Consider the following 12,358-nt stretch of genomic DNA (forward strand, 5'->3'; position numbering starts at 1 on the left):
ACGGTCTGAGGGCAGGTGGGAGGAGGGGGAGGAGAGGTAAGGAGGGGGGAGGGGTTCCTGGTGGAAACTGTAGTCCTAATCCGGTCTTAGAGGCTTAGAGTCCAGGTTGTGTGTCAGACATTTACACACCACAGAGCCACAGTCCAGGCCTCATCCATCTGTCTTATTGATTATTTACTCCGATTTTTTCATTGATTGGTCGTTTTGACCGCCAGCTGTCCTCTGGGTCATCATGTGGGTCTACAGGTGGACCATGGCGGACTTTTAGAACCACAGACGGATCCCGGTTCACCTGTTTTCATTTCTGATCACTTTTTAAATCTTTAAACCAGAGGGGAACGTGATGAAGGACCGCCTGGCTCAGCTGAAGGAGGTAAAACTCTAGCTCTGTTACTGTCATCAGGGTCTAAACTCTCTCTGGTTTACCTGATCAACACCTGGGACAGTTTGGATCCAGACCAGCTGGGTCTGAGGTCTGGTCTGTAGATCAAATATGGATTTATTTTTAAACCTGAACCTTGTCTGCTGATGTTTATCTGTGGTATCAGTTAATGCCATCAAACACGCCGTTAGAGGTTCATTAGAGAGCAGACGGGCTCCTATTGGACAAACAAGGATCCGTTTATACGGTCAGAGACCAGAGGGAATGTTGGAGCTGTTGGGAATGTTGTAGTGGTATATGAACATTGGTATCAGTAATCACTGATTGATCAGCTCTCATTGATGATCATATCCATCACTGGTCTGATATTGATTGGGTATTGTGGATCAATAGACTGTAGTGTTGGTGAGGAGCTCGTGCGGCCTGGTGAACCTTTGGCTGTCCTCACGTGACGCTCTCACGCAGCGTGGAGCGCCAAGAGGAGCAGCTCAGGTTATCATGGCAGTCCGTGTAACAGCGGGGAGATCTGGTCTGACTCGGACATGGTTTTAGAGGTTTTATCATAAGGAGGGTTCAGGTCTCTTCTGGGTCTCAGCGTGGTCAGGCTCTGTGAGTTCAGGGCAGAGTCTGTAGAAACTGAAGATTCAGATTCTTAAAGGTTTCTGTCTGACATCAGACAGTAGTTCAGAATCTGGACCATGAGGGTCTCCGACTTTAGACCTGGTCAGACCCTGAAATGTGGTCAGAGAGAGGGATTTGATCTTACAGAAGAAAAACTCTTGAAACGATGGAAGTCCATGGGAGTCTAATGTCTCACCATGAAACAGGAAGTTACTTTGATTAAAAAAGAGAAAAGAAAGAAAATCCATCAACAGTGATGGGCAAGTTACAACAAATAGAAGCTAGTTACAGTTTCTAGATCCTGCCAGCTGTCAGTAAGCTCCGCCCCTAACAAGCTCTGTCAGTTAGCTCCGCCCCTAAACAGGTATGTCAGTTAGCTCAACCCCGAACCAGCTTGGTCAGCTAGCTTCACCCCTGACGAGCTATATAAGTTATGTCAGTTAGCTCTGCCCCTGACCAGCTCTTTTAGCGAGCTCCTCCCAAAACCAGCTATTTCAGTTAGCTCCACCCCTGACCAGCTATTTCAGTTAGCTCCACCCCTGACCAGCTCTGTCAGTTAGCTCCACCCCAAATCAGCTCTGTCAGTTAGCTCTGTCCCTTACCAGCTATCTCAGTTAGCACCACCCCTAACCAGCTCTGTCAGTAAGCTTCACCCTTGACAAGCTATGTAAGTTATGTCAGTTAGCTCCGTCCCTTACCAGCTCTGTCAGTTAGCTCCGCCCCTAAACAGCTATGTCAGTTAGCTCCACCCCGAACCAGCTTGGTCAGCTAGCTTCACCCCTGACAAGCTATATAAGTTATGTCAGTTAGCTCTGCCCCTGACCAGCTCTTTTAGTGAGCTCCTCCCAAAACCAGCTCTGTTAGTTAGCTCCGCCCCTGACCAGATGTCAGTTAGCACCGCCCCTTACCAGCTCTGTCAGTTAGCGCCGCCCCTAACCAGCTCAGTCAGCTAGCTCTGCCCCTGACCAGCTCTGTCAGTTAGCTCCGCCCTTGACCAGCTCCGTCAGTTAACTCCACCCCTAACCTAGTTCCACCCCTGACCATCTCCAACCGCTAGCTCCGCCCCTAACCAGCTCCATCAGCTAACCCTAGCCTCTTTCCGCTGTGGTTGACAGAAGAGCGATGGAGGAGATGACATCGTGGTTCCTGTGGAGAGTGAGGCGTTCATGGATGACTTCTTTGCTCAGGTTTGTTTCTGTCCCGTCAGAGGCTGATCAGTCATGTGACCATGTCTAAGCTGATCAGTCATGTGACCACGTCAAACGATGATCTGTGTTTCAGATCGAGGACATCAGGACGAGCATCGATAAGATTGACGAGAGTGTCACAGAGATCAAGAAGCTGTACTCCACCATCCTGTCAGCCCCCACCTCTGACCAAAGTAAGAGCAACACCTGATCACAGCCTACTGTAACATTCCTTCATCATACAACCACACTTCCAAAATAGTTGGGACGCTGTTTAAAATGTAAAAAATAAAACAATGCAGAAGTCGATGATTGTCAGATCTGATAAATTGGTGAAAGGTCTGGACTGCAGGCAGACCAGTTCAGGACCCGGACTCTTCTCCTGTGAAGCCATGCTGTTGTGATGGATGTGGTATGTGCTTTAGCATTGTCTTGCTGAAATAGTCAAGGCTTTCTCTGAAAGAGACGTCGTCTGGAAATGTATGTGATTTCCAAAAAGAATTCTAATTGTTGATTCCTCTGACCACAGAACAGTTTTCCATGTTTCCTCAGTCCATGTTAGATGAGCTTTGGTCCAGAGAAGACAGCAGTGTTTCTGGGTCCTGTTCACATATGGCTTCTTCTCTCCATGATCCAGCTTTAAGTGATTTCAGTACAGAGTCATGCCTGTTTTTAATGCAGTGGCCCCCGAGGGCCCCTTCAGTCTTGTCCCTTGCTCTCAGAGATTTCTCCAAATTCTCTGAATCTGTTGATGATATTATGGACTGTAGATGGAGGGAGATTTAAAGTCTGATCTATTTTACATTGATTAACATTTTTCTGGACATTTTTCACAGTTTTAGACAGTTTTCCACAGATGAATGAACCTTTACCCATCTTTACCTCTGAGAGACTCTGCCTCTCTAAAATGCTCCTTTAATACCCAGTCATGCGACTGACCTGTTTATGATCAACCTCATCAGGTAAAATGCTCCTCCAGCTGTTTTTCATCAGTGTCACTTACTTTTCCAGTCTTTTGTTGCCCTGTCCCTACTTTTCTGAGATGTGTTGCTGCTATCAAATTAAAAAAAGAGCTAATATTTTCTTGAAATGTTAAAATGTCTTAGTTTAACATCTGATGTTGTTTCTGTTCTATGGTGAATCAAACATGGGGTTATGAGACTGACGATCATTGACTTTTGTTTTTGTTTGCTCATTACACAGCGCCCCAACTTTTTTGGAATTGGGATTACATTTGACCAATGTTTGAGTCCAGGTGAACTCAGAAAAGTTAAAAATAGATACTCACTATTGGTGAAATATGTGCTCCTCTCCCTCTAATCAGACATTTAGATTTATTGATCCTCTCATCATACAGTAGTCCTCCAGCTCACTGTTCCAGTCTGTAGGGATGTACCCTACTATCATTAGACTGATATGAAGACATTTAGATTTATTGATCCTCTCATCATACAGTAGTCCTCCAGCTCACTGTTCCAGTCTGTAGGGATGTACCCTACTATCATTAGACTGGGGCATTTTGAGGGGTCTGGACTTTGACGTTAAGGCCAGGGGTCCTCCACAGAGACTTTATTGACTTGAATTGATTTCGATGATATCGTACCCAGTCTCGTCTCTAAATCACATTCTAAATACAGCTCTGAATCACTGAAAGTCACTTTTGACCTATTCTCATACTTGATGCTTACCCTAAGAGCAGCACCCCCAGGTTAAAGCCTGTCTTTGCCTGATCATGAATCTGACTGTGGCTGTTTAGAACATCTCTGATTCACAACCAGAACTGACTGGTCTACATGTAAATATATAAACTCTAATTCGTTATATTTACATGTACTGGTTTGACTGTGACTTGGAAATGGATGGATGGATGGATGGATGGATGGATGGATGGACAGATGAATGGATGGATGGATGGATGGATGGATGGATGGATGGATGGATGGATGGATGGATGGACAGATGAATGGATGAATGCATGAATGCATGGATGGATGGATGGATGGATGGGTGCAGGTTGGTTGGTGAGGGCTGGAGTCCTGGGCAGTCATGACTGCAGCTCAGCTAATCTTTGCTAATGCTGTTCTTCATATAATCCCCCCTGTGTTGGATCTTTAGATGCCAAAGTAAACTACAGCCTCCAGTGTGCATCTGTCTCTCTGCCAGTGTCTCTGCCAGTCACCAGTTCCAGAACACTCACTGTTTGCACCTTTTTCTCTCTCTCTCTTTCCCTCTCTCAGAGACTCAGGATGACGTTGAAACGCTGACCAATGAAATCAAGAAGTCTGCGAACAATGCACGAAACAAACTCAAAAGTCAGTATTCATGTCTCTGCTGTTTCTATCTGTGGTAGTGACTCTGCTCTGCTCGCTTTTAGATTTGCTCATCATCAGAAACGATGCCGTCATAGCAGGGCTGTGTGACACCACCATGATGTCCAACACATCAGTGGAGGACAGGGAGCAAATATGGGGCCTAGAGAACCCTGGACTATGTCCATGAAGAGTTTAGCTCCAGAGACTAAGACTAGAGAGAGACTAAGACCTAAAAAAATGAACAGGAGGAAGGAAGAGTGGAGGGATGGAAGGGTAAAAGGAGGGTGACTGTCTATCTGACTGTCTGTCTGTCTGTCTGTCTCTCTGTAGCTATTGAGCGTCAGCTTGAGTCGAACACCGATGAGAGAGCATCAGCTGATCTCAGGATACGGAAGTCACAGGTGAGAAACATCAGCCAATCAGATAATGATGTCCATACAATGATCTTAAATTACCAAAAATACAAACAAAAAAATCAACGAGCATTACTTTTTTAATTGTTTTTTTCCCCAGCATGCAATTCTGGCCAAGAAGTTTGTGGAGGTGATGACGAAGTACAACGAGGCTCAGGTTGACTTCAGGGACAAGAGCAAAGGACGCATCGCCCGCCAGCTGGAGATCAGTACGAGACAACAATAACTAAATAAATAAATAATTATTCTTCACATTTTTATTATCATCATCATCATTGTTGTTGTTGTATTTGAATTATTTTATTGTTACAATTGTGAGTAACCATTGATATTTTTGACAGTATTATTATTGTTGTTATTATGATTTATTATTACTGAATAATAAACAACCTTAGAAATGTTTGATTCTAACCAGTGGTGTTTATTTACAGCGGGTAAAACTACGACAGACGAGGAGCTGGAGGAGATGCTGGAGGGAGGAAACGCTGCTGTGTTCACCGCAGGGGTGAGTGTCAGCCCTAGGGGGCGCTACAGTCTTCAGTCAGATCCATCACTGATGGAGGAGTGTCAGCCCTAGGGGGCGCTACAGTCTTCAGTCAGATCCATCACTGATGGAGGAGTGTCAGCCCCAGTGCTGATTAAAGTCAACATTCAATAATAAGATCAATCAATAATTTTGATCAATTATCAACATGATTTACCAGCAGAGGTGATAGACTGAGTTATCTGTCTCTACAGTAGATCAGGATGATACCTTAACCTCACTACTGTTTCTGTTTCATTGCCACCTCTTTCTCTGGTCTCTGTCTGAATCTGTCCCCCTCCAGATCACGGATTCTAAGATCAACCAGCAGGCTCTGAACGAGATCGAGGCTCGACACAAAGACATCATGAGGCTAGAGAGCAGCATCAAGGAGCTGCATGACATGTTCGTGGACATCGCCATGTTGGTCGAGAACCAGGTAGACGATAACGACAGATACACAACAAGATACACATAACAAGATACACACAACAAGATACACACAAGATACACACAACAAGATACACAAAAGATACACACAAGAAACACGCAACAAGACACATAACAAGATACACACAAGATACACACAACAAGATACACACAAGATACACACAAGATACACAAAAGATACACACAAGAAACACGCAACAAGACACATAACAAGATACACACAAGATACACAAAACAAGAAACACACAACAAGATACACACAACAAGATACACACAACAAGATATATACAACAAGATAAACAAAACAAGATACACACCACAAGATACACACAAGATATGGAGCAAATATCCAGAGTCCAGATGTTTGATCCTGACTGAGACCTATCCACACAGACTCAGAGCTGTGACTGCAGACAAAGAAGACTCTACTAAATACTAACTAGAAGGAGGAAATATTTACGTAGTCACCTTTTTTTACAGACCCTAATTTTTCATCTGTTTTTGATGCCGGCTGCACTGTGGAAACCGGTCAGACTTTGCAGTGTGTTTAATCATGTGTTTGGTGGTTATAGGGATTCTCACTGAGCATTACTCACTTTTCAGGGAACAATTCTCTTAATGTTTATTAGAAATTAATGTACACATATCCACACATGTGTCACATACATGACATGTGTGAGATATTTGAATGATACACCTTATTATGACAGACATGACTCTAATTGACCCTCTATCTCTCTTCAGGGCGGGATGATCGACAGGATCGAGAGTAACATGGACCAATCAGTGGGCTTCGTAGAGCGAGCTGTGGCAGACACGAAGAAGGCAGCAAAGTTTCAGCAGGAAGCTCGCAGGGTGAGTTCAGAGAAGGAGTCATGTGTCCTGCTGATGGACCACCTGACACATTGTTAGAGCCACAGTCTGACAAAATTCAGTCCATTTAAACACAGCAGAAAAAGTTAGCAATGATAGTTTTTTTAAATCATTTCTCTGTAACAATGCTTCTCCTCAATAAATCTACCACCGTAGTGAAGACTGGTTATTTAAATGGAGGCTCATCTGTCAGGAGCATGCATGTGTGGGATGAGCAGCAGAGCTGAGGATGTGGTTGTCCATGAGAAATGCTCCAACACTTCCCTGCCAGTGCCAAACAGCTGATTTTACTGTTGCTGTTGACTCCTGTTCTGAGCCTCTGGTACCTCCAGGTGATGAGAAAATGTGGAACAGGCATGGAGAACTGTGATTGCTGCTGATAGAGTAACATCTTTAGGTGTGGGGTTGAGGAGGAGCCAGGCTGGTGACCAGCATGAGAAGGAGGAGCCAGGCTGGTGACCAGCGTGAGAAGGAGGAGCCAGGCTGGTGACCAGCATGAGAAGGAGGAGCCAGGCTGGTGACCAGCGTGAGAAGGAGGAGCCAGACTGGTGACCAGCATGAGGGGAAGGGGCCAGGCTGGTGACCAGCATGAGGGGAAGGGGCCAGGCTGGTGACCAGCGTGAGGGGAAGGGGCCAGGCTGGTGACCAGCGTGAGGGGAAGGGGCCAGGCTGGTGACCAGCGTGAGGGGAAGGGGCCAGGCTGGTGACCAGCATGAGGAGGAGGAGCCAGGCCTTTCAGGCTGTGTATGGTTCTTCTACTGAGGCTCCTGATTGTCAATGATGAAATTGTTCAATCAACAGTCTGTCTGTTTCTCCAGACTTCAATCATTTGATCCACCAAACAAGAGTCAGAGGTGGATCAGCTGTTTGGACCAACCACAACCTCAGCTCTGCTGCTCATCCCACAGATGCATGCTCCTCACAGATGAGGCTACGTTTAAATAATGAGGCTTTAGTATGGTGGTAGATGTATTGAGGAGAAGCATTGTTAAAGCAAAGAAATAGTGGTCACGGTAAATTTGGCAGTGTCAAAGTGACACTTAAAGAGTTAAATTTCACTGTGCCTGAGTGTGGATGTCCCACCCAAGATTGGTGTTAAATTGACTCTTTCCAAGTGTCAAAACTGTAAATTTGAAATCAAAGTACCTAAATGACTTAAATCAGTAGTAAATAGAGTCAAACTCTGACACTGGTTTCACTGTAGAGTCTTATTAAAGCTAACACTTATAACAAATCAGCTCAATATCAGCATTAATTCCACGCCCACAGTGTTAAATTTCACATGGTTGCCGAGGTTGTATTGTTCTGTAACAGCGGTACAGCCCCAACACTAAAGACCACGTCACTGAGAACAGAGGGAAAATTACTCTGGAGAAATAAACACAGAAATCAACACTCAGCTTTCTACTGACAACCGGACACTGCTGAGTATAGATGGAGAGGAAGATAATGATGATGATGATGATGATGGTGGTGGTGATGATGATGATGATAGAGGTGATGATGGTGATTATGGTGGTGATGATGATGATGATAGAGGTGATGATGATGTTGATGAAGATGATGGTGATAGTGATGGGGATGGTGGTGATGATGATGATGGCGATGATGATGGTGATGATGAAGATGATAATGATGATGGTGATAGTGATGGGGATGGTGGTGATGATGATGATGGCGATAATGATGTGATGATGATGATGATGATGTCAAGTCTTTTTTCTCTGCAGAAACAAATGATGATCTTCTGCTGCTGTGTTATTCTGGCACTCATCCTCGGGTCCTTCCTCTACAGCTTCATTAAATGAACATGTTAGAGGATGCCTGAACACACCTGAAAACACCTGAACATATATAAAAACTCTCAACACACCTGGACACACCTGGACATACCTGAATACACCTGAAAACACCTGAACATATATAAAAACTCTCGAACACAACTGGAGACACCAGAACACACCTGGACACACCTGAGCATACAAAAAAACTCTGGAACACACCTGAACACACGTGGACACACCTGAACACACCTGAACACACCTGAACACATCAGGATACACCTGGATACACCTGAACACACCTGGATACACCTGCAAACACCTGAACACACCTGGACACACCTGAACACACTTGGACATACCTGGACACACCTGGACACACCTGAAAACACCTGGACACACCTGGACACACCTGAAAACACCTGGACATACAAAAAAACTCTGGAACACACCTGAGCACACCTGGACACATCTGGATACACCTGAAAACACCTGGATACACCTGCAAACACCTGAACACACCTGGATACACCTGAACACACCTGAACACACCTGGATACACCTGAACACACCTGAACAAACCTGGATACACCTGAACACACCTGGACACACCTGAACACACCTGGACACACCTGCAAACACCTGGACACACCTGAACACACCTGAACACACTTGGACATACCTGGACACACCTGAAAACACCTGGACACACCTGGACACACCTGGACACACCTGAGAACACCTGGACATACATAAAAACTCTGGAACACACCTGAGGAGCAGCATCAGTGATGTGGTTGTTTTCCTTTCCTTTAGTTGCTTATTTTTTTCTGTTGTCTTAGAGGCACAAATACACAAACAGTGGACCGTATTTGTGTCTTTCAGACCACTTCTGAGTTTACCTGGATGTCTGCTTCCTCACCTGCTCACCTGTCCAACCCCAGACAGGTGTAGAGATGTTCATGATCAGACTGAAAGGCTTTTTGAATGTAGAGGCTGAGAGCTGATGGTGTTAGAGTAGATGCTGATGTAGATTGTTCTTACTCACAGCTGATCCACCAGTCAGTCTGGTCCACTACAGACTGGTCCACTACAGTCTGGTACGGTGAACCCTGGTCTGCATGAGTTTCCATGCAGTCTGAATTATAAGGTCCCATGAGAAAGTCATTTTAAAGCAGCAGGTCTGTTAAACATGGGCAGCTTTTCCAGACATTCTACCTTTATTTTTGATGTTATTTCAAACCAAATTATTTGACAAAAAACAAAATTCTGGGCTTCTGGCATGGACCTTGTTCTTCAGATTTTCAGTGGTCTTCAGTCAGGACTTTGTGCAGCCGGTCACTAAGGTTCCCTTTGGTCTTCTGGAGGTCGTTCTTCCCCAGGAGCCACGAATGTTTTGGGTCTTTGTGGTGTTGAAGACAAAGAGACGGTCCAGACCCAGTCTAGCTGAATCTAAATCTCCACATCTCCTTCTTTCTTCACGGCTTCCACCTTTACCAGATTCCCCGTTCCAGACTCTCTGAGGCATCCCCACAGCATAATCCTCCCCACCGTGGGGGACGGTGTTCTTTGGGTTCTACTCCGTTCCCTTCTTCCTCCAAACATCACCAATGTCTCTACGGCCAAAGAGCTCTAGTTTAGACTCACCTAACCTAGGGACACGCTTCCAGGATCAGAATCCTTCTCCAGGTTGTCCTCGGCAGACTTCAATCCAGACTGAAGGAGTCTCATCTGAAGAAGTAGACTTTTTCTTGGTCCATTCTCTAGTGAGGGTCTTCTTTGAGACTATAGTTCCTGACTTGGCTCAGTCCTTTTCTAGAGTCTTGGCAGTTGTTCTGGACTCTTTAGACACATGTCTCACTAACTTTCTTTCAGTCTGTGAAATCTTTCTCCTCCCCCCTCTGCCTGGCTTGTCCTGGACTGTGGCTCTGATGATCCTCCTCACTCCAGGTCTGGATTCTTGGAGACGCTGTGATGTTAGCATCCAAAATAACACTGGGATGTTTGGAAAAGCTGGGTGAGAAAATCCTGTCTCTGTTGAACAGACCCTGGGAAAAGCACTCATCGGGGTTTAATGATCAGACCTCATCTGTATGTGGATTATAGACTGGGTGTATCATATGGCATTAAAGTAGCGTGAATCCTGCAGTAGGATGGGCTGGGATTAGTCTAAACATTGGTAAAATGTTCTCTGTGTACCGCTCCCAACCCTTTACAGATTCTCAGATAAATGAACCGTTCTGATTCGGACCACGGGTGGAAAAGCTCCTCTGACTCTGCCTTCAGGAGTTTTATAGCTTTAGCTCATCGTCATTGTTTGTGTGTGTTTGTTATGTTTTTATTGTATGTGTGGGCTTTTTTAAAAACTACAGCTGTTAACAGAGAGGGTGTTCTGGGTCCATGTCCTGGTCTGCTGTCAGTCTGAGGCTCTTTAGTACTGGATGAGAGTCTGACCCCACAGGTTCCCCATCCTCCGTCTGCACAGTGATGTCCATGAGGAGTAAACAGCTTCCTCTTTGGTCAATCTTTGCACTTCCATCATCCGTCTATGAGGCGTCCCAGGAACACCCCTCCACCTGAGAGGCATCCCAGTAGGGCTGGACATAAGCACCCACCAGCAGCCATGTTTCTGAGCAGCATCAGGTCAGTGTGCTCGGCCTACCAACCACCAGGGCAGGTAAAGAGTAGCCTAACCTGGGGCTCCCAACCCAGGCGCCTCTGGGGGGCGCCAAAGATCTAAGGAGGGCCCTGGACCCTGTCTGCTCTGACGTCAGGATTAATTGTGCATATGTTCTGTAAAAATCATGATTAGAGATATAATAGATGAGGGTGTATTGGAGCGAGCCTAAAAGAAAAAAAAGAGAGGGAATCCATCAAATTTTGAGCAAAAAATAAAATTTGGGGGTGGGGGCATTTTTTGAGATCATAAAATTGAATTTTTTAAGTAAAAAAAAACTCAGGATTTCAGAGTTTAAAAAGTTTGAAATTAAAAAAAAAAAATTGAAATTTCAAACTGAAAACTGGCTGGACATTTGACTTTTTCACTTTTAAATCTCGTATATTTGAACTTTTGGTTCATATACATTTATTTCTATGCACAGTGCATTTATTTCCATATACATTTATTTACAAGTTCATTTATTTCCATGAACAGATTCAGGATCTGGGTCAGAGCACAGGTGGGGTATGTGGGCTTTGAGGGTCTGAGCACAGGTGGAGTATGTGGACTTTGAAGGTCAGAGCTCAGGTGGAGTATGTGGACTTTGAAGGTCAGAGCTCAGGTGGAGTATGTGGACTCTGAGGTTCATATTCCAGGTGGAGTATGTGGACTCTGAGGGTCATATTCCAGGTGGAGTATGTGGACCCTGAGGGTCATATTCCAGGTGGAGTATGTGGACTCTGAGGATCATATTACAGGTGGAGGATGTGGACTCTGAGGGTCTGAGCACAAAAAAGAGAAAAAGAAACAACCGGACTGATTTGAATCAAACTTCTTCCTCTCAGTCCCATCTCTGGTCTCAGCATGGATTAAAATGAAAACAGGGACTAAGTCAGACTGACAGTCGGCCATTTTTGACAGAACCACTCATTTATTTTTTTTAATAGCTTTTATAGTGATTTAAATGTTAACATGTAGTCGGATAAGATCAGGTTTTAGATGTCATGTTATTTCAACAGTTGGCTGTAAATGTTTGTCTTTTTGCTCTTTAATGGTTTTAAATAAATTTGATTGTTAATTTTACTGCTCTGGAGTGGTTATTTTAATAATTTAAGTTATTCAAAACCATTCAATCACATTTTTCAGTAATGGAATGA

The 12,358-nt window shown here is 44.7% G+C and overlaps 1 protein-coding gene across 1 annotated transcript; it reads left to right on the forward strand.

The window, feature by feature from the left end:
* The first annotated feature begins 343 nt into the window (after positions 1–343).
* On the forward strand, positions 344–6,800 carry zgc:165520 (uncharacterized protein LOC571872 homolog). The gene is made up of 9 exons (XM_041784147.1): positions 344–373; positions 2,119–2,190; positions 2,285–2,384; positions 4,428–4,502; positions 4,833–4,903; positions 5,016–5,124; positions 5,347–5,420; positions 5,743–5,877; positions 6,633–6,800. Exons 1-9 carry the CDS (start codon positions 344–346, stop codon positions 6,798–6,800), a joined length of 834 nt encoding a protein of 277 aa, XP_041640081.1.
* Positions 6,801–12,358: the final 5,558 nt, after the last annotated feature.

Source organism: Cheilinus undulatus, linkage group 4 (genome assembly GCF_018320785.1).
Source record: "Cheilinus undulatus linkage group 4, ASM1832078v1, whole genome shotgun sequence".
Classification (NCBI taxonomy): Eukaryota; Metazoa; Chordata; class Actinopteri; order Labriformes; family Labridae; genus Cheilinus; species Cheilinus undulatus.